The 21,849-nt window shown below is 33.3% G+C and overlaps 1 protein-coding gene across 14 annotated transcripts in view; it reads right to left on the bottom strand.

Annotated features, from left to right (window-relative positions):
* The window catches only part of Cask (peripheral plasma membrane protein CASK), a 182,443-nt gene that overhangs the window by 12,366 nt on the left and 148,228 nt on the right, over positions 1–21,849 (bottom strand). For 8 of the 14 annotated variants that reach the window (XM_083033330.1, XM_083033329.1, XM_083033320.1 and 5 more), the window contains 4 exons: positions 14,693–14,881; positions 13,948–14,112; positions 13,546–13,620; positions 2,027–2,056 (listed from right to left, as the gene is read on the bottom strand). In XM_083033330.1, the coding sequence (XP_082889456.1) occupies positions 2,027–2,056; positions 13,546–13,620; positions 13,948–14,112; positions 14,693–14,881 (459 nt within the window). The remainder of the gene's footprint in view (positions 1–2,026; positions 2,057–13,545; positions 13,621–13,947; positions 14,113–14,692; positions 14,882–21,849) is intronic. The other 6 variants (XM_083033331.1, XM_083033322.1, XM_083033327.1 and 3 more) reach the window with 3 other exon arrangements.

The following is a 21,849-nucleotide window of genomic DNA, read 5'->3' as shown; positions in this document are numbered from 1 at the left end:
AGGCATATACATAGATAGACGTATATAAGTGTAAGTTCGTATTTTTTTTTTTTTTTTTTACAAGAAGCTCAAGCACTAGTTGCTGCACATCACGCAAAACAGACGCACATGTATACGCGCGCGCACACGCATACCGAAGATGCATGATGCAGATTATGTATGCGACGCGGCCACTACATGAACGTGTGAGTAAAGAACGACGCATAAAGAGGTATGGGTATGATGAATAATATGGTTGCATAATGACGAGACGGGAGTGGCTTCTGATTAACGCGCGTATTATTCGTGAGAAACACAGAGAGTCGCGGATATATTTAATTAATATTTAATTAATATATAGGGACGCGAGAGGATTATATGAAGAAGAGCAAAAAGATTGATTGTTCATTCATTCTGTACGAATATTACTTATCCGAGATACAGACATTGCGTAATTGTATATATATTGGTTTTAATTACAATTAGAAATTTTGTCGGAATATTTTAAAGTTAGAGAATATCGACGTATCGCATATAATAGCCTGGACTAATTAACGCGTATGGACTAATTATATGCATTGAATGGAAGAGAATTTGGGAACAACGGCTGAATACTTTCTGCGGTTTTGTTCAGCGACTACTTTGTTACATTTTGATATCTCAGAAAAACATTCTTTTTTATTTGATATAAATAATTTGACGTTAATATATCATCACTTATAATTTACCAATAAATTAATATCAATAATATTCGTACAGGTTTAATGTTTGTGTTATAAGTTTTACATATCGATAAAATTGCATGAAATTGTTATTTAGGATTGCCATTATTTCTCATGATAGAGGACATGGTTAAAATCTGATCATAGATTCGATAATGTAAGAATAAGAAAATCGTATACAAAATTTACACTATGTACGTGAAACAATTATAAGTTTTATGCATATTGATAATATTAAATTGTTAATCGCGTATAAAGTTTTTTCGATAGGAGAGACATTTCCAGGCTAAAATCAAACCATCAAAAGATATAAAACAAAATTCAGTAACTTACGCCCCACTCTTAATTCTCGAATTGTATGGCAATCGCAAGATTTTATACTTCGCAATTTCGAAAATCAAATATACAAGAATCGTTAGCTTCGAAGGTACTCGGTTAATCATGATAACATTGTGATTCCTGTTAACGTGTGGCACTTTGTCTGTAGATTTTTAAGCGGTATGTCTGTGCTAGCATTATGTCAGCAAGTGCTCTTTTCGGGAATATCAAATTCCTCGAATTCAAGCATAACAAAAGAACCACACGTTCTCAGGCAGGATAATCACGTTTTCACAAATTACATCAAGTGCTTTAAGAAACGAAAAAATTTCTTTTACTAAGAGATACATGGACGTTCAGACTAAAAATATAAAAGAGAAGTAAATATTATTAAATTTATTTATATTGTCAATAAAATTATGTAAAATTATTTATATATATTTATTTAAATCCGCGAAATTTAATTTAGCGAATTTTCTCTTTTGATTTCCAACTTCTCACGAACTATTGATGACTTAAAATTAAAATAGCTTAATTAAAATTAAAATATTTTGTTCTCTCTTAGCTTCTAATGCATATAATTAATTCCTGCATATACTACAGAGAGAAAGAGAGACTCTTTTTTGAAGGCTTCTTTTTTATTTTCTAAAGCATTCCTCTGAGCATCCATGCGAATTGAAATTTTTTCGTTTGTAGGCACATAAACGAATGTATCGATATGCATTACTCGCGCTTGAAAACTCCTGTCGCGAAGTAGAAACAGACGCTGCATAGAAAAACGCGGAATTAAAAAGGAAAACCGATAGACACGGAAGTCTGAGTAGAGAGTTCTACTTTTCAGCGATGGCGTGTATAGGTAATAGGAGCATAGAGTATGAGGCAATGTAATGTATATATATGAATGTAATATATATATATATATATATATATAAAAGTAATATATATGTATACGCATAGCCTTCTAACTACAGCAGTCCAATCACACCAGATCAAGTGGCGGTACTTACTAACACTGGCAGAGGCTTAATCCTGAACAACTAGAGTGTTGAGGAAACAGAAAAAAAGGAAGATCAATTAATTAATATGTTTAGAGTCGCACCAAGCGTAATACGGATTAATCGAAGGCCGCCCCCCGCACGTTTGCGCGAGGGGAGAAAAAAAGTGATAAGAATGATACAATCAACGATAAAGAGCACCTACGGTTGAATCGCACGCGTCAACGCTTCCGAGATGCACGGTGCGCATTGCTGTGTGACACATGCAAGGCTTTAATAGATTCTCTCGTACTATTATAGAAACTGATGTTTCGTACCCTCGACGCTTACAAGCGTTGGGCTCCCACGCATAATCTACGCGTAAAGTATCTAAATCGGGAATGAAAACCGATTCTGCTTCAAAGTACTTAATTTTCGATAGTCCAGAGATGTAGAAAGAAATTAATTTCACGTGAATTATTACATATTTCTGTTACCACGAATAAATATAGAAATTTCATTTTTGTTCTCTCCAATCTCTGATTTCCAATCTCTTAGAATCATCATCATCATCTGTAATCTGCAGAAGCATTCTGCACTGTGAATCAGCGACATTTTTAATGATTGAAAAATGACAATCAGCTATATAATATTGTAATAATAAAAAATTCTGTTGTTTTATATTGAAGATGTGTGTGGAATAGTGTTTAAAGTAAATTATACGTTTGATTAAAAACTAGTATTTTGTATTGTGCAAATGTCACCGATACAGAGTACAGTTATTGATATACAATCTGATTAAGCAAACAATAAATAGCAGCGATTTTTTTCATTATTGTCTGCTTATTTGTATTTTATATACAAAATGATATTGCGCGTATAGATTATTAGTTGTTCTCCGGTACATTGCCCAACACCTGTTACGAGTCGACTATACGAAGTAATTTTGAGCTCGCAGTTCTGTGGCACATGTGATGAGCGTGGCGCGGAAATGCGAGTTTCGAGCGAGAACTTTCGATGCTTTCCGTCGGGAAGTCGGGAGGAATCAAAGCGGACTGGTACAATTAGTAACATTCTAATGCTTGTGGTTACGCCTCGCGCTTTTACGTGGGAGAGAGAAGTTCCCTCTTGCGCGCAATTGGAAATAAAACACTTTCAAACACGGGAGCAAGCTGATAGAAGTTCTCGTGGTTTACCTCCGATCGCATATAAAGTCCGCGATTAGGGGTTCTTCACTGTTCAAAATTAACAGGACTATGCATCCGCGTGACTAACTTTAGCTCGGATCTTTCGCACAAATGATTAGAGAGTGCTTGTTTCCGGCGAAATGTTCACAAGTTGGCGAGAGACACACTCTATTAACGCTTCAAAGTCTCGATAGAGTCTCGACTTGTCATACTCACAATGACTTCATTGTCACGTTGCGGCTTCATTAATAATTGCTTTAATACCAGGTGGATTATGTGGGATAACGAATAATTAATGGCTTATAATACAAATGAGCGAATACCGAATAATGTGTAACATTTAATGAAGGAAAAATAGTAGATTTTTAAAACAATGTCCAACACAAAAAGATATGTCTGTATAAAGATATATATACATTCTGCGAATCGACTTCATAATATATTTATTTAGTAGATAATCAAAAATATCTAGATTTGATTTTCATTTTATGAATTTGATGTAATAATTTATATATGTATATAGGTAATGTAATATTAACACACTCTCGAATATCCGGAAATAGTTTGTCCGGTAATCGTGGACAGACAATGTTAAATAAATGACTATATGGAGAATGTCCTCCGTCAGTAAATTATATCCGGGGCGTAAAATAATACGGAGACAAATTGCATGTTGAAGTTAATTATCTGAAGAAATAAGAGAGAAAAGAGAGAGAAAGAGAGTTTACTACGAGAGAGAGTATAGTTTTTCAATCAAATATATTTTTGACAAATCGATATTATATCTATTTTCCGCAACTCGAGTCCCGATAGAATTCATATCCTCTCTGTATCCTGTATAGTATGGAAATTTCCATTCTATCTGATTACAAATTCCTATCTCGCTCCGATTCGGACGGGAGGAATAATGACGCGAGTTCCTTTTATGAAACCGATTCCGCAGAGCTCGGCAATGACGCGACGCGTCCCCAAACTTCTCTCAGGCCGCACTGTTCGAATAAAGTCACCGCGAGCGATTGTGCCCATCCCGTTTCCATAGTAACGTCGCAGAGGACAGTGCATGGACATGGTGGTTCAGTATGTGGGTTTCCGACGTGCATTGGAAGAGCTGCGCACTACTTCAAAGAAGAAATGAACGGGCGAACGATGGGAAGAGGTTGACGATGGTATGCTGCTGATGGGATTTTCAGGCGACACTGGGAAAGACAATTCTACTCAGTGATATAGCAGGTACTGCGCTATCGACAACTCGTCTGGTGGACTGACTGCTGCTGATGCTGCTGAATCCTCTTGTCGATTTCCATCGGGATCGGACTATCTGCTCCCGAGTGCCAGACCGAAGAGCCAAGCTTCGGGCTTGCCTTTCGGAAGGGGGAGATAAAAAGAATCGTATCGCAGCAGTGTGCACACACAAGAATAAACTCGACTGAAAACTTTGCGACAGTCTATCGCGGCAATGGTGGATCTTAACTCGATTGAATTAACAACGTGCATCGACGCATATTTTTCATCAGCTTGAACCGTGATTGAAAAATCTTAGATATCTTCTTTATTTATCTATATTAGATATCTTAACATATCTGAACGAATTATAATTTTCAAGTTTTATCTAGGTCAGTAGGCTAATTAGTATAGCATACTATGTGATAATTCATGTCGTACGGTACACATATTTATATATTATTAAATATTGCGAATTAAATCAAATCGATTATTTTGCATTATACTGCGATACGTTCTTTGGAGAATCGATTGTGCTTTTGTGAAATAGTTTTTCGGTCATTTCTGTAAAGGGGTCAAAATTCTATATGGATCACGAACATCACAGATAATGTAGGTCGGGGTTTATTAAAGTGAACAACACACACAGACACGTAGAGATTACCTATTTCATCCATGTATACTGCAAGTAACATTTGTGTGAAGTGGTGCGTTGTGATTGAGGGTAATTAATGAAGAGTGAGACGCGTGATATAAGGATGGAATAAGATTTTAGTCACCGAAGATTTTTCCATCATTCGCGAATTTACTCCGAGAAACCGATATCGTTTTCAGCTCACTCCAAACGTCGCCTGACGATACAAATATTATAGACGCTTTTTCTCGCACGCGATCAGAAACGTACGTCGAATCATATTTTCGTTTCTCGTGGCATATTCTTCACGAAGCAGAAAACGTCATAAATCGAAAGTACGGAATCGCCGGCAGAAGCAGAAGATACGCACGTGCCCAGAATAAAATCTGAGAATGGCGAGATTGAAGGATCAATTTCAACAAATAGGATTTCTGTGCATTACGCGTTTAATCCGCGTCTTATTATGTGAAAAAACAGCCGTAAATGAAAAATGTATCGAAAAATATCAATGTCTTATTATTATAAAAGAACGTTACTGTCTTATTCAAGTCAATAATCATTTTTAAGAATTTCAACTTTTGTGTATGTTCATAAATAATTAAAATATTTTTTTTTTTTTGATGATTAAAAAAAATACATAATTTTAAAATTATGCAATTATAATTGAATCTATCTAATATACGAGGCTATACACACATATCGTGTATAGTACAACATATATATGTACGACAAAAGTTTTATTTTCTTTGAAGTTTTTTATAGCGACTTTTTTTTCACAGGCGCGCTACCAATTGCGAAAAAGGTTGAACCAATTTTCTCGAGACGTCTAATGAGATTTTGAGATGCGGGGTGATAAAGTGTCAACAGCAATCGAGCACGATCGTTGCATGGTGCAAGAGCGATAAACGGGTGGTAATGGAGAATGACAATACGGAGGGGCATGTTAAACACATTTGAGCATGTGTGTCTAACGGAACAGACGGACAGACAGACAATGTCTTGCGTGTATATGTATGTGTATGTATGGGGGCGGGATGTGCATGTGTCGTTCGTCGATTCTCTATTTCTACGACGGACACGGACAAGAGGTCACGTTATATAGGTAACGTGCGACGACTCGTGGTGTGTTCCAGCGCGGTTCATGCTTTATTATATCTTCGTACAATGCACTGTATAGGGTAACAACGCCGCAGCTGTTGCGCTCGTCGATGCTGTTGCCGCTCTCCTGCCTAAAGGTGCGATTGAGGGGGGTTGGGGGGTCCGAGAGAGAGTGATGGCGGAAATGCAATGTGGTACGGTGTCGGGGCTGAGGGGGGTGCTTATCGTTACCGAGGGTGTCTCGCTTCCCGTGTAACACTTGAGAGATATACCCCTGTCCTCGTTTTATGCTCGTCATCGCGTAACGCCCTTAGAGTTACATTGTCTTATTCGTACCATATATGTAGACGGGTTGTTATTCAGTTGTTCCGAGTGCGCACGTGTTTGCGCAACGATTATTAGCCGTAAATGCTCCCTTTTTCACTGTGTAACGAGTGTATAATGCAGACGCAAGGGACAGAGAACTGTTTAACTTCGTAAGCTCGTTTTCGCGAAAGAGGGATAGCGCTTTGATACGTATTGTAGTAAGGACTTATACCCTTGTCGCCCGATTTTCGATTTATCGAATACGCGTACACATTTGCAGTTATCAAAAATAGCGATTTTTCTCGCAGGCGACAGTCACTGCGTATCTATAATCGAATCTGTTGAGTCATTCTTGTCGCGTATATACTTATTCCTTTCGAGCTCGTAACATTATTATAACGTAAAGTAAGATAGTTAACGTTCATCTGTCCTGCGTCTTTCTACCTTGCACTCCCGAAAGTATAATGAAATTGTATATCTCGGAAAATATGATCTATATACTATGCAATCGCATACAGATATTTGTGTCACACCAATAACTTGAAGTTATACATCGATAAGAGATCTGCGTATATCTCTTATAACATCTATAAACTCCCAACACATTTTATAACGCTTTACAAAATCTAATCCAATCAAGCCGTTGCATGTATATATGTATGTACGTATATATGTGTGTATGTATACGTGTGTAAGTGTACATATGTAAAGTATAGAGTGCGAGGAAGTAGACAATATATCACTTTCTTAACATATCCACTTCCTCCTTGTTGCATTTCTACATGGTGCATAACGAGAGAGCGAGAGGCTGGGCGCTACGTTAAAAAACACATGTATGAACATAAGCAGATATATAAGTACAGAGTATTTACAAACGAATGCTACGTCTCACATCAAGATATTGAAAAATTATAATTGAAAACTGAACCGCACGCGATTATTATATTAAACAATATTGATTGCAACTATATTTCGATCTTTCAGAACTAAAATATTTACACAATGAGAGACTAGAAGCTTCTAAGGATCATCATAATCGTTCGACGTCGCAACATTTCTAGGATAGATTCGCAATTTTTGTTTTTGTTTTTTTTTTTCAGGTACAGAATACGTCGGAAATAATGTCCGTTGATTTTCAGGTACGGAGAAAGAGGGAAGTGCCTTACTTGTGAAGCCATTAGTGCGTGTTTACTGTGACACTTATTAGAGAAATATCTCGAAGATTTTTATTAGCAATGACGCCCGCTGTATTTAGATTTCTTGCGAGGTAAAATCAAACCGCGGCATTTATATTAAACAACGGTCTACTTTATCCGAACTGGAATAGATGATGTTATTTACGATCTACCCTCAACTGCATGTACGGAAACTTTTGCACGTGTCAAACATTTGTAGACAACAATGATGCAGAAGAGACGTCAAGAGGGTGTACATTTTTCCTCAATAATAGAATTTTAGCTTATCCGAATTTTATCCAGAAAAAAATACATCCGTCATTTTATACTTTCAAAATGCGATAAAAAATTTATACAGATGTAGCTTGCGTGAAACGGGTATCTCTAAATCGGCATATATTGTCCGTCTCTGTGTGGACAATCCAATAATTACAAGGTATGATACGATTGGCCAATAAAAACAAAGTAATAAAAAAAAGAGAGATTAAAATCACACTGCTACCAGGCTTGCGCGTTATCTACACAATCGCGAGTGAGTTTCGTGCAAAACGATGATTAACGAACGGCCCAGAGAGTTTTGCAGTCTCGACTAAAAAATCCATCGATCGATTTACACAGCCTTTTACGTGTATGCATTTATGATGCAGAGGGCTACATTGGCCAAAAAGAAAAGCATCAGTTCGCAAAGATGTCCTTCATGCAGGTGAGGGTATAATGAGGGGTGTAACAAAAGCTTCCTTATATGACAAAAAACACAAATAACATTCCAACACATGTGGAAACGAAAGTGTGCATTCCTTGTATACTTCTTTTCCCCGTAAAGTGAACTATCGTACTATCGGTAACGAGATGTTGTTCGACTGAAACGTCGTAAGACGAAATCAGAGATACAGAGAGGAAGAGTAGTGAAAGTGAAAAGAACAAAATTACGAGAGAATGAGAGAAAGAGGGACAAAAAGAGTTTAAGAGAGAGAAAGGGAGAAAGATAAAGAGAGAAAAAAAAAAAAAATCGGGGAGAAAGAGCGAAAAAGAAACATGCACGCTCCGTGAACTCGAAAGCGCCGACCAAAGCGTTTTGTTACACCGCTCGTACCGACCTTGCCTTATAGATATATATAGATTATAATATACATTTCTAATATATATATATATGTGGATATCACATAAATTATTTTCTAACAATATCGTCCCATTAATTTCATTAATTATTCATTTAATTGGATTTAATCTCGCAATATAGGGCGAGATGTTTATGTTACACTGGCCCATAAATCACAAAATTCACGTTAGTCGATGATGTCATATCCAATTATAGCAGCTTCAACACTTGCAACATTAATCCAAGTAATCTCAGTTGAGCGAGCATCACCTTCTTACGTTAATACTATCAGAACAGGTTACCAGTTATGCTTTATCTCATTACAGAATTAATGTCCATGACATTAATGTGAACTTTGAGCACGGGTCAGTGGAGGGACAATCAACTATATATGAAACATATGTGCGCAGTGCTACAAGATCGACGTTACAGTTGGCAAAATTCAGATTTCTCGAAATTACGATTATATCGTCAGAAGAACTCATTTGTTGCAATGACGATTAAATTAAATATGTAATTAGATTCGCGTGTTTTTTCTTTATAAAAAAAAAATTAAATATTTTGTTGACAATAAATGTCTTTTCCTGTCAAATGTATCGCCAATTTCAGAGCACTTATACGTGACGCTTGCGTGTTGCAAGCATAATATAATCCTAGGGAAGAAAGAGAACATTATATATCATGCGAGACTAGCGTATATCCTGTTGCCGTACAATTGCAACAATCGTAGGATGTCCATTATCTACATCGCAATACAGTCTGGGATAAGCAATTTGAAGGCGAATATTCTTTATACATGTGGACACGCGAAGAAGGGTGTATCGTACATCCATTTAAAGAGCTGTACATGTAAACTGCATATTGTACGGACCTTTGATAAGTTCATGAAGTTAAAGTATGTACAACGTGCACGAGGCACGAACTCTCGACACGCAGAATTGTGAGCTATGAAAATATTGCAAGGACATTGCAAATATTGCAAAAGTAAAATCGTTTACTCCGAGTCGAGTGTCTCATCAATCTCGTAGATTGATTGAAGGAGCACTCATTTCGCGCGTACTGTATTTAAATTTGCAACGACAAAAAAAGAGTTGTACCTAATAAAAAATCCTGATCCGGGGAAAAAAAAACTGTTCCCTCAATTCAATTTTATTGACGTTTTGCTGAAAGAAATCTTTGTCTTGCGTAGCACTGCTTGAGCACTGAGAAAGATGATATATATGTATAAAAGAATAGTAAATAATATTTTTCGTTATAAAAACGATTATGGCAAGCGAGCTTTATAAATAATGTTAGTATTTCTCGGTACGTCAAGCAGTATTAGTTATATCTGAGTTCTTCTTTTGTAAAACAGTAAAAAGAATTAATTAAAAAGAATATCATTTTATATATTGTTATGCACATGTGTATCTTATAATACGGGTATATAATTCTGGTGAAAACCTCTGCAAGTATTGATCACATTCAAGATATATGTATTTGTTGAACAGTCTCTTGCACATTATTTCATCTGTATCGTACAATATTTAAAGAATGAACGATAATTTGTGCAATAATTCGGCTTAATGCAATTACGCTGATTTAGCATCAAAATTAGCACGCTTTAAATGTGACTCCGATTTTACTTCCACTATTGCCAATTACGCACAATTTTGCGCTATTGCTTGAAATCTTAGCTTGAAGTAATTGGTGGAACGTGATAACAAACGATATGAGATAAAGTATATATTTATAAACATCTCTAGTAATTTTTAGCTTTGTGAAAACTAAGTTAAAAATTTGCTGTTTGAATAAACATTAAAAATAATAATCTCAAAAGAATATCATTACGTCATAAATTATAAATTGTACGAATTTTCTATTAGATATATATAAATTCTTCTAAAAAAATTTATCATTTTTATTTCAAAAATTTCGTAAAATTTTATAAGAAATTGTTGTTCATCGATTTATATAAATCAATACTGATATAAAAATGTTTTTAAAATCTCATTCTTCCTTAAAGATTTTAATTATTTATTCTCAAGAAAATAGATGAGAAATAATTGTGTTACTTGTTTATTTTTATGTTAATATATTTCTATCTTCAGATAATTAAAATGAGCAATTAGACAGATTTAAAAAAATAAATTTCATTACTAAATAATAATTTAACACAAAAATAAAACAATAGTTAAAATAATTAAAATAACTTAAATAACTGTATTAGTTTTGTAGTTGTAAAATATATTTTAATATAGCATTTTATATATAAAATTATAAGAATGATATTAAAGTTATTGCTTCTAACGCAGAATAAACAAGATTCGAATGTAGTGAAAGTATCAAACATTGAACAATCGTTCACTTTTAAATTTCCGAAACTGTCAGTCGACAAACAACTTTTTGAAAAAGTGCTATTTAAAGTGGTTCCACCGTAAACAAACCCAGTTTATAACATTTTTATCCGATTTCATTTGATTGTGTTGTAAATCAAAAACAAAAAACTACTCTGCCAAAACAAATTTATTGACATTGTGAAAGCTAAATAAAGTTTACCTGCGCTCAATAATTGTACTATGATCCGAAAAAGAAAAAAGATAAAAATTTATAAATTTTGTTATGTTTACTCAGCGTCACTGTAATTGTAATTGATTCATTCAAAACGCAAACAATCATAAATCACAGAAAGGAAAGTTCTTGTTTGCTCTAAGAATTTAACGTTTCATTCTTCAAGAACTTATTCCTTCGGATAGAATTCGTGCGCTAATTACTGAAACTTTAAATACGACCGAACGTTGAACTATAGCAAAATTTGTCGCCAAATATATCTAACTATTTGAGAATATTGCACGTAAGTTGGCGCATATACCACCGGTTACCAGTTTCCATTCCTTCCGTTAATGTTAACAAAGATTAGTAGTGAAACTATGTCCAAAGTTATCTCAGACTTCTAATAATAATATATAAGAATTAAATTTTTGATTTTCATCTATTAATTTATCTATTAAAAATTGATGTTAAAATCATAAAAGAATATTATTAATTTATTTGTAGGCTCATCTTATATATGTATATATTTTACGTATATTACTTATAAATGACAACTATATTAAGACGTGTCAAGAAAATATATTTTACGAATATGCGTTAAGACATGTTAGGAGAATATATTCCATCCATTCGTAATATTATTCTTACACAAAGTTCACACAAACTTAGATTAATTTCGACTAAAAAAAATGATAAAATTAATACGAGCTTCTAAAATAATTCCAAAGAAATTTCCATGTTGATTACATTATTTTTTTAGTACCAATTACATGGCGTGAAATTTTTTTTTCTAATAGCAGATTATGCCATGTAACGTAAAGTGGACACTATTAACTGTCTCCTCCTTCAAACTTCTTGTAAACTCCGTGGTTTACCTTGAATGGAATTACGCAGGAAACTGTATACAAACTACAAACTATTGAGAAACTAATCGCATATCCCTCTGTTCGTTATCGGGCTCAAAACTTTCCTAATCGTGGAACGGATAATAGGCAGAGACTTCTCGCACTTTGCGTAGGTTCTTCGAAGTAATACTTCGAAGTACTTCGCATTACGTAGAATGCGAATCCAACTTGTACGAAGCGAAATATGGAGCAATATTTCATTACAAAAGCTAGTCGTGTGAAATTTAAATCATCTACTCAAATTAAGTTCTTGAATTCCTTCATGTATGATTATCTGCAATAATTTGTATATATAATGTAGCGGGAATTATTAGTTGTTTATTATTGTAAGCTCTATCAGGACTTCTAAAGTCTCTCTTGTTAGATCAGAGGATCGTAGGAGAAACTAAGACAAACTATTTAAGCGATTGATAGATCACGCTTTGAAGTATGTCCTTGGGTTATAATTAATAATAACATGCAAAACATAATATTGATGCGCGACTAGAGAATTAAATTTGATTATACAATGGATATATTTGAAAGATATAAGATTATAATTTCTTATTAATGTATTTATTAGTTTATGTAAACAAAATTGAACATAAATAAATAATATTTAAGAATAAAGTATTTTCTTGTGTGAATAATATCTCTAACAATAGATAAAATCTATTACTAAAAAAACTAAATTAATAAATAATAAATAAATAAAAAAATTAATATTTTGATTAGACACATTTAAAGCTTTAAACGTATATATAGATTTTACTTCTAATATTGCACATTTATCATCCGAATTAGCTTAATATAATATCAGAATAATATTACAGAAAAATTCGCGTATCTCCGAAATCATTACATAACTAATGTATTCGCTAATAAAGCGTATTGGAAAAAGCCTAATTATCTGCTACCTACATGCATAAGCTACTTATTAGAGCTACAAGCTACCTACACTATATAAGGCTTAAGTTCGTAAACCAACTTCGCTCGAGAAAGTCAGCAGTGTTGTTGGAAGAAGAGGCATAAATTTATTCCGCGGGAAATCCACCACAATTATCTCTAGAAATGGGTGTATTTTTAGCGATTTTCTATGAATGCGCGATCTAATCGTGTAAGCTACTCGAGATCAAAATCGTACGTCGAAATTTAAGATTTTCGCGATCGTAGGGCCGACAATGGGTTTAAGCGACGTCTAGGCGTGTTCTCGGTAGACGAGGAAGCGCTCTTAGACTTGGAAGATTTCGACGTCTTAGACGTCTTCTCTTTGCTTGTGGTGGCTGCAGAGGTTTTCACCAGTTTCCCGGATTTGTTCGCACCACCTCCAGGGCTGACGCCCGTGGAGGCTGCGGATGATGCGGGCTTACTAGACGCGATAGTGTTTTGGGAATGGGTTTGGGTGTTGGGTCTTACTTGTACCTCGCAGGGGGGCGGCGCGCTCCTGTACGATGGCACAATCTTGAAAGTTACAGATCCTCGTGCCTCCCGCTGTAACAGTCAAAAAAGATCGAATCTTTAGATGTTACTAGTCTATGAGAAAGCAAAAGTAATGAATTATTCGCGTAAAATTGAGTTCAACATTTCTTTTTCACACAATGGACAAATACATAAATCTATATATTTTCCAATAATAAAATGATACATTATTTCAAAATATAACTTTTATTAAGTTTATAATTAATATATATTTGTATCAGTTATAATATGTGCTTTATAAAGAAAAATTTAATTATTTTAATTCAGTTTAGAAAAAAGAATTTTGTATTTTTTAAATTTTACTCGCAATTGTGAGGATAATTTTATGATGATACTCACCAGAATCTTTTGCAAGGCATTAACAGATTGATTCTGAACTGGTATACCATTGATTTCTCTGATCTCGTCACCAACGTGAAGAGTGGCTTGTCTATGGATCATCCCACCATGCATAATTCGCGCGACAAAGCATTGTCCGTCCTCGTTCATTTTTAGTGTGATTCCCTAAAAAGCGACAGGATAAAGCGAAATGAATTAAAAATGGTAAATGCAGAGCACGCCAACAATAATCAAATATGAGTATTTTTTCGTTTTTTTACGATAATGTGTTTCAAATATTATTAATGCTACGTTAATGCTACGTTAAATCGCATATACAGCAAATACTGATGTAAATTTAAAATTCAAATTTCAATGACAATATCCAGTTGTTTTATAGTCGCATATAAAAATTTAGCATTCATCATGTTCAAAATATGAGATACTACGAATATGTCTGTTGTGTTTTTCTTTTATATTTGTCTCACAATATGAAATAATATTTTCAACATAAATCTTTTAATATGATACGTTTTATGTCAACGTTTTTTAAATATTTCTCTGTAAATTTTCTCTGTAAATTTTGAATGGATATGCGCTTTTCTTTAACAAATATATAAAAATCATGTCAGAAAGAGAAAGAGAGAAAGAGGAAAAGAGAGGGAGCTCACAAATAAATCTGATAGTGCCGTAGAAATTCAACGCGGTCTCGTACTACCGAAAAGACACGTTTCCGCAATTACAGGTGCTTTGAAGTGCCACTCACCATCGGCTCATCCGTGTTCTTCTGAAACTGCACCAGTCTGACGCGAGTGATTTTCTCGTCTAAATCGCCGTTTTGTCCTTCGAGGTCGTCGCCACCATTCAGATACGTGAGAAGCGGCGGTGGTGTTACTCTGGTGGCTTCCTCGCCGTAAACTTCGTGGCCGGCAACATCGTGGGCTTGTAAGAGTGCCTGAAACAGAGCAAGCAAAAGCAAAATTGCAAATTAAACTATTAACGTCACTATCTTCCACGTAGCAAAATAGTTAAATCTTGACTCACGTCAGTTTCTTAGTAATTACCATGATAATAAGGAATATTCTCGTTATATGCAAATACGTTTCATTCGTAAAAAGAGTTGTGACAGTTCGTTAGTTCATACAGTTTATTTTTGCGATACTGTCTCATAAATAAAATAATGATTCCAATGGTGGAAAAAGGAAGCAAACAATCAAATTTTGATTGCTGATTGTGTCCTGCAAAACGTGATCGAAATATGAATATTGAATTTTGTTATCGATAAAAAACAGACATCATTTTGTTTTTCAGGTTGTTGTATAGTCGTATCGTGTACACAAGTATGCAAGAGACATTATATTTTATATGTTGCACATTAAATACATCAAAAAAAATATTATATACTTTTTGAGAAAATAATGTACTGCATATATAATTTTATTTTATAACATGCAATTATCTCTCATTTTTGTTAATTATTCAGAGACGTTATTTTCAATTATTATTGTCATGAAACATGAGATGTCTTATTATAACGAACGCAATATTTTTCACATAGGAAACGTGTATTGCATAAGTAGCGATATGTGTAAATGCAAACGTTTCTATCAAACTGAAAGAGCGTAAAATATGCAGTTTAATTTACATTTAAATTATCGGCTTTCATTAAAATTCAAATGTAAATTCTGATTTTAATAACAGGATGGCATACCTGATAAACAAATAAATGATCGTGTTCTACTTTACAAAATGCATATTAATAAATGCACTTACAAACATCATGTTTAGCGCATATTTTATTGTTTTCATTATTAAAAATATTTTATTTTTTATATAGTTATATATATTTTTAATATATATATGTATATATATATAATATTATAGTTATAAAAGATAATCTTTCCCAAAAGATCTATCACACGTATATTTAAGTTAAGAAATCATAAAATTTTTTATAGATTGACACTACTTTTTATTGAAGTTATTAGGTAGAAATTTCTTATAGTGGAGAAGATTGTATGCACTTGACATACATATAAATAACTGGATAAAAGAAAAGTACTCTATGAAATTTATGATGTTTACGTCGACTGTACGTTGAACGTGTAATAAATTTTCACAGAGTTGTGAAAAATGGCAGATAATATTCGAAATTGCTTTCAAGTATTGAGAATTAATCACTAAAATCTATTCATTGCCTAATTCAAACATCAGTTTACGTAGTAGTTGCAAACTAAAAAATACTTTCTTTTTATATGTTTAAATAATTTTTTTTAAATGTGTCATTTTTCTTAAAACATAATATAATATTAAGATAACTAATCTAGAAATTTTAGTTAAAATTTTTGTTGGATCTATATACTAATGTGACAGTTTTTAAATTTTATCTTATAAAACAAATTTATCCACAAAGTAAAATCTGATTTCTAATAGCCCCAAAGTTCAAATATTAATTTTAATATTTACTAAACTTATTATTTACTTTAGCAACTAACTTTCCGCGCTATATATGTTATTACAACAATCGCAACTGCGCTTGTGGTTCAATAACAGTATTTGGATTCTAAGTTCTAGTTGTCGGCCGATCAAGCTTAAAGCTTAATCTATCGCGATCTCCAAAATTGTCTCGAGCGAATTTGACTTGCTTGCACTGCGAACTCTGGTTTGAGAATTGTATGTTGCTTTGATACGCTGAATTACATGTTTGCATAATCCTCCGCCTTAGTTAATCTTGTTCCTTTGCCAAAACTTACATTCCCAGAAATATATAATAAGATAATATGTATAAGATAATCATATTTAATAAAAAAGAGCAACCATTTAAATACATATAAATATATCTCTCGTTTTATTTCAATTCAGTTTGAAAAGATATTTGTCATTTTGAATTCGTACAAAATGTGCTTAAATTATGCATAAGATAGACAAGCGTATATTGCCATACCACACGTCATATTCGTATGGGATCATGGAAACGCTTTGTTCATGGACGTAAAGGATCCTCGAAGGGGTTACACACGAGCACTTTGTCCAAGGACAGCACTCGCTCACCTCGAAACGCGGCCAAACTCGTCACTTGCGACCCAGTTGATAGCAACGACACGTCTCTATTTCTCCTTTCTTGCGCGTTTACTCTGTATGCAAATCGCACATGGAAAAAACATATTTCAGATACACTGCAAATAGAACGAAATATAAAGATGAAACTCAAAGACAAATTATCCGCTATGGTACATATGTATCCACATAAGCCGCGTTTCAGATGAGAAAAAATATCTGCGAATATGTTTTAGATTATATCTGAAGTATTTCTAAATCGATTTTCAATGTAGTTCAAGAAAGAATTTCTAGGTTTTGCAGCTATCAATTGGCGATTTGTCGCAGAAAAATGTTACAAAAATATAAAGGAACAAGAATAATTGTTAAAACGGAAAAGATAAGGTTGTTATAAGGCATGAAAAATGCATTAATCTTAATACGATTATACGACTGCCTATTTGTTGCACCATCTGGTCAGAGTAAGCACAGTTGCATAGCTAATTCAAGGAAAATGAAAACAGTCATGGAGGTTATTTCGATAGTATTTGTTCGCAATGTCGTTAATCAAATGCCGTTAATTACATTAGTGCCATTGGATATTCATTAATTAAGGACAGCCATGGAGCTGCCAGAGAGAAAGAAAAGGCAGCAATTGTACATTAACGTTTCTTTTTTTTTCAGACATCTATTAGAACTGAAAAATATATCGTATATAACTTAATGCAATTATGTCATGGAATATCAATATTATATAATGAAATCTTTTTAAATTGTCGACAATGCATGTGTGTCAAAGAAGCCATTACATATTCATACAAAAGTCACATGGAATTTGAAATGTTTTCATTCGCGAAGCATCTCATTATCATAACTGTAATGCATAATATTGTTACGTATAATGTCCGTCACAGTCACACACAGCTTTAACAGACACTCGGAGCTGTCTCGCAAAATGTACGGCTGATGCAATTTTGACATACGAAATAGCAGCACGAGCAACAAGAGAAAAATATCAATCGCAAATTCTGTGAAAGCGAAGATGAAAGTTTGACAATTATTTTATTACATATTAGAAAGTGCTGTATATATGTAATTAAAGTTTAAAATAAAATTAATCAACAAAAATAATGGGTTTGAGATATAACATACATATATTTATTGTCTCTTATAATGTATGTTTCCATAACATTTTTATACACATTTGAATAAAAAAATAAATTTAGGTAATATCATTTGATAGTATCGAGAGTATTGCAACTTTATTCTAGATGTTAATACGCGTTCGCGTAAGCATATGCAAGCTAGTCCTCAGATTCGAGGATAAAATAATATTACTCCATATGTGTGCAAATTGAAGTGCGATGTATCCGTGGCTCTGGCATCATTCGTACTCCGGAAGCCAATTCATCGGCTTGCAATATCAAGGGGGATGGGGTGGATGCGGTAAACCGCGACTGTGGGTTGCTTCAATTGCGGTACATATAAGCTCCGTGTTAAAATTTATAATAATTTGTCTTGTGCCCCAAGGTTTAACAAATGACACGGATGAATATTATATGTTAAATAATACTGAAGTGATCAAATTCATTCGGTATGTTTGTTAGCTATTTTCGTCATTTATATCAAGTGTCGTCTTTAATTAATCTGTCAATTGCGAGAGATATATTTACTCCTTTCGAATATAAAATAACTTTTCTTCGAAAAGCACGAATGAAAAAAGCGCCAATTCGACGATGGAACTGACTTAATCGCGAGATTCCGAAAATCCAATTCAATTATCGTTTAGCGACTGAATATCCGCGGTTGTTCCTGCAAGAATAGTTTTCTTTCGAGAGGCAAATTAAAATTCAATTATACGTAAATCTGCTGTCTGAGAAATCACTTTGGATTAGAGAATTATTAAAATCCCTATAAAGTGGTTCTAAGACCATTGTTTCAAGGCACTCTTCAATTTTCGCGAATCTTTTAATTTTTTTAAAATAAATGTTTAAAAATGTTACAAAAAATGATCTATTTTATTACTTTCATTGATTGTAAAATATTATAAATTATTAAATTATAAATAATTGAAATGGTTCTAACAGAAATTAATCTCTGAAAGTGTAAAATGAACAAAAAATGTTACACTTCATATAATTTTAAACTTTAGTTGAATTGGAATTTAATAAATTTTAATTTTACGACATCAAGATATTCAATATTGTAAGATATAGCTAATAACTTGTAGAAAGTTAGAAGATATTACATCAGAAGATATTTAATCAAACTTTCATTAAGAAAAAATCGATTTTAAATTGGTTAAAGAATATGAAAGAAATATATGCAATAATTTTGGAAGACCTTATATTATATAACTTTCTTGTGCTGCAATATGTATGCAATATATATATATATCTTAAATTTCAGTTTTAAAATTACTAATATCCATGTACACATACTAAAAGTATAAAAAAGGTCTTAAATTTTTGCTGAATTAGATGTGTATTTGTTGATGAAGAATTAATAAAAGAAAAAAAGTAAAAAAGAAAAAAAAGAAGATAAAATAGAATTATTTAAAATATTGTTACTTCACACACACATATACCTGCGCAAAATAATCTTTAATTCAATTGTCGACATAGCATAATATCAATATTTGCAACATTGCAGATATACATTGTGCATGACAATATTTATCAGATTTGTCTTATTGTTTGTCAAAAACAATTTTCGATATTCTATTAAAACATTTGTCGATAGTATTTTCATTTCAATGAACTATTGCACACGCAAGACCGACTAGAAAAAACATACTAAAATCTTCATGGAATACAAACCGATAAAATGTTGCGCAACTTTTTTTGAGATTTATACATAAATGCAATTATATTTAGAATCGCAAGATCAATATCGGATAATCATGTTTAAAATGCACAATAAGAATATATGAACTATTTGTGTATAAATTAACGCCTTAGTGGAAATGAGAATTCCTATGAGAGTATCATTTTCAATTATATACCTATAGAGAAAAAAAGAGAGAGAGTATCGATGATTATATAGGTATTCGCCAATTAAACACACAAATGATCAGAACCCAATCGCTGGGTACAAGGCTATAGCTAGCGATTGTTACAACATTAATCCCTTTGGTCGTCTACTCCATTATGACCACATGGATATGTCTGATAACTATATTGGATTAGCCTCAGTCACTACACATATACCGAAGGTCCTTTTACGCTCTTTTTCAAGATGTACTTCTCTTCAAGATATATTTATCTTGTTTACAAAGGAATGATTGTATAAAAGACATACGAAAAACGCGTCTTTCGGTGTATTTCTTCGTGAATCGTAGAAAGAGCAGAGAGAGAGAGAGAGTAGGAATGCGCTTGAGATGGGGCGGATCGACATATTCGAGAAAATAGCGGTGGTCTGTGTCGATTGTGACAAATGGACGCGATTTAGACTGCCAGCATCCGTTGGTTTTCGGTGATTTATTCCTGGAAAACCGACTCCGGCGGATCTCTCCGCCGTTAAATGTGCTTGGGATGCGACGAATTATCGCCTCGCGCATGAACATACGCGGCGCCTTCCTCGAGAGTTCGCACTTTGGCTCTTCGACCGCTGGGAGTGAAGCGATATTGGAACATATATAGTTATGTATATTGGGAACGTATTTATCTTATTTTGAAACGAGTAGAACGGCGTAATAACAACTCATAGACGAAAAACAAATATAAAAAGCGGGAGACCTTGTGTGCATACTAGTTACATTTTAATTAAAAATTTTGCCTAAAATATTTATACAATCTCATTCATATTTAGCTAGATGAAAAATACCGATTTAATTTATATATATGTATATATACATTTATTTTAAACATAAATATACATAAATATATTCTTTATTATTTTATATACTAGTGACTTGTAAAATAACGAATATTATTTAATAAATATACCTGTATACATTTACATAAATTAAAATCTTTTGTCTTCTAAATTCTTCTGTTAAACGACAAACATTCTTCAAATATATATCTGAAAATAAATGGATACCAAAAAAAAGTTCATATATATATCGATTATCATCATTATTCAGAGGTATAAATTAATAAGTGGTCACGATGATATATAACGTATCATAAAATCTCTTTATTTGCGAAGCTAGAAGGACGATAAAATTCCCATTATACTTAATAATTGGACTGTCAGAGCGTCGCACTGTCAACAGCTAAATTTGTTTCTCAGGAAGATGCGATATATGGAGTATATAATGTGAATTCGCAATCTAGTAACACCGTCCTGCTTTATATTCGTCCAGCTCTGGTCTGAGGCTTGCGCGGTCATTTATTAACTTTTTTTCCCCACGCCTCACTTAATTTTTCTGTCAGCGGCAGAAAGAATATAGGCGCTATATACCACCGAAGGCAAGAGCCGAACTTGGCTCCAGCATTTTTAAGTACTTGCTAATGAACCGGCGTCGTTAAAAAATTTATTATTCGTAAAAACATTACTCCGCCTTAGAACCGATGCAATCAATAATGAAACACGCGCGTGTTTTCCGTATATATGTCGTATGCGACAAACGTATTGGCATTTGTTCTCCACAAATTGCCTTGGGAAAATACTCAATTTATGGTTTAGATTTTAAATAAAATAAAAAACAATTTTTAAGAGTACAAGATTTAAGAGAATTTAAGAGAATTTATCATGTTATTTAAATCAGATCTCTATATTTCTTTCTATATGTTTATTTGTATACTATTTAATAAATTTATACTCGTGGCATGTGTGACAAATCTGACCGTATATTGCTTATTTGAAGATGAAAATGTACATAGTGAACACTAGATACGCAACTGAAAAAAAATTTTCTAATCTTATTAGATTGAATAAATC

Source organism: Prenolepis imparis, unplaced genomic scaffold (assembly GCF_030444845.1).
Source record: "Prenolepis imparis isolate NDT839.2.m4 unplaced genomic scaffold, iyPreImpa1.0 SCAF_3, whole genome shotgun sequence".
NCBI classification, from domain to species: Eukaryota; Metazoa; Arthropoda; class Insecta; order Hymenoptera; family Formicidae; genus Prenolepis; species Prenolepis imparis.
This window is presented reverse-complemented; position numbering and strand designations above follow the sequence as displayed.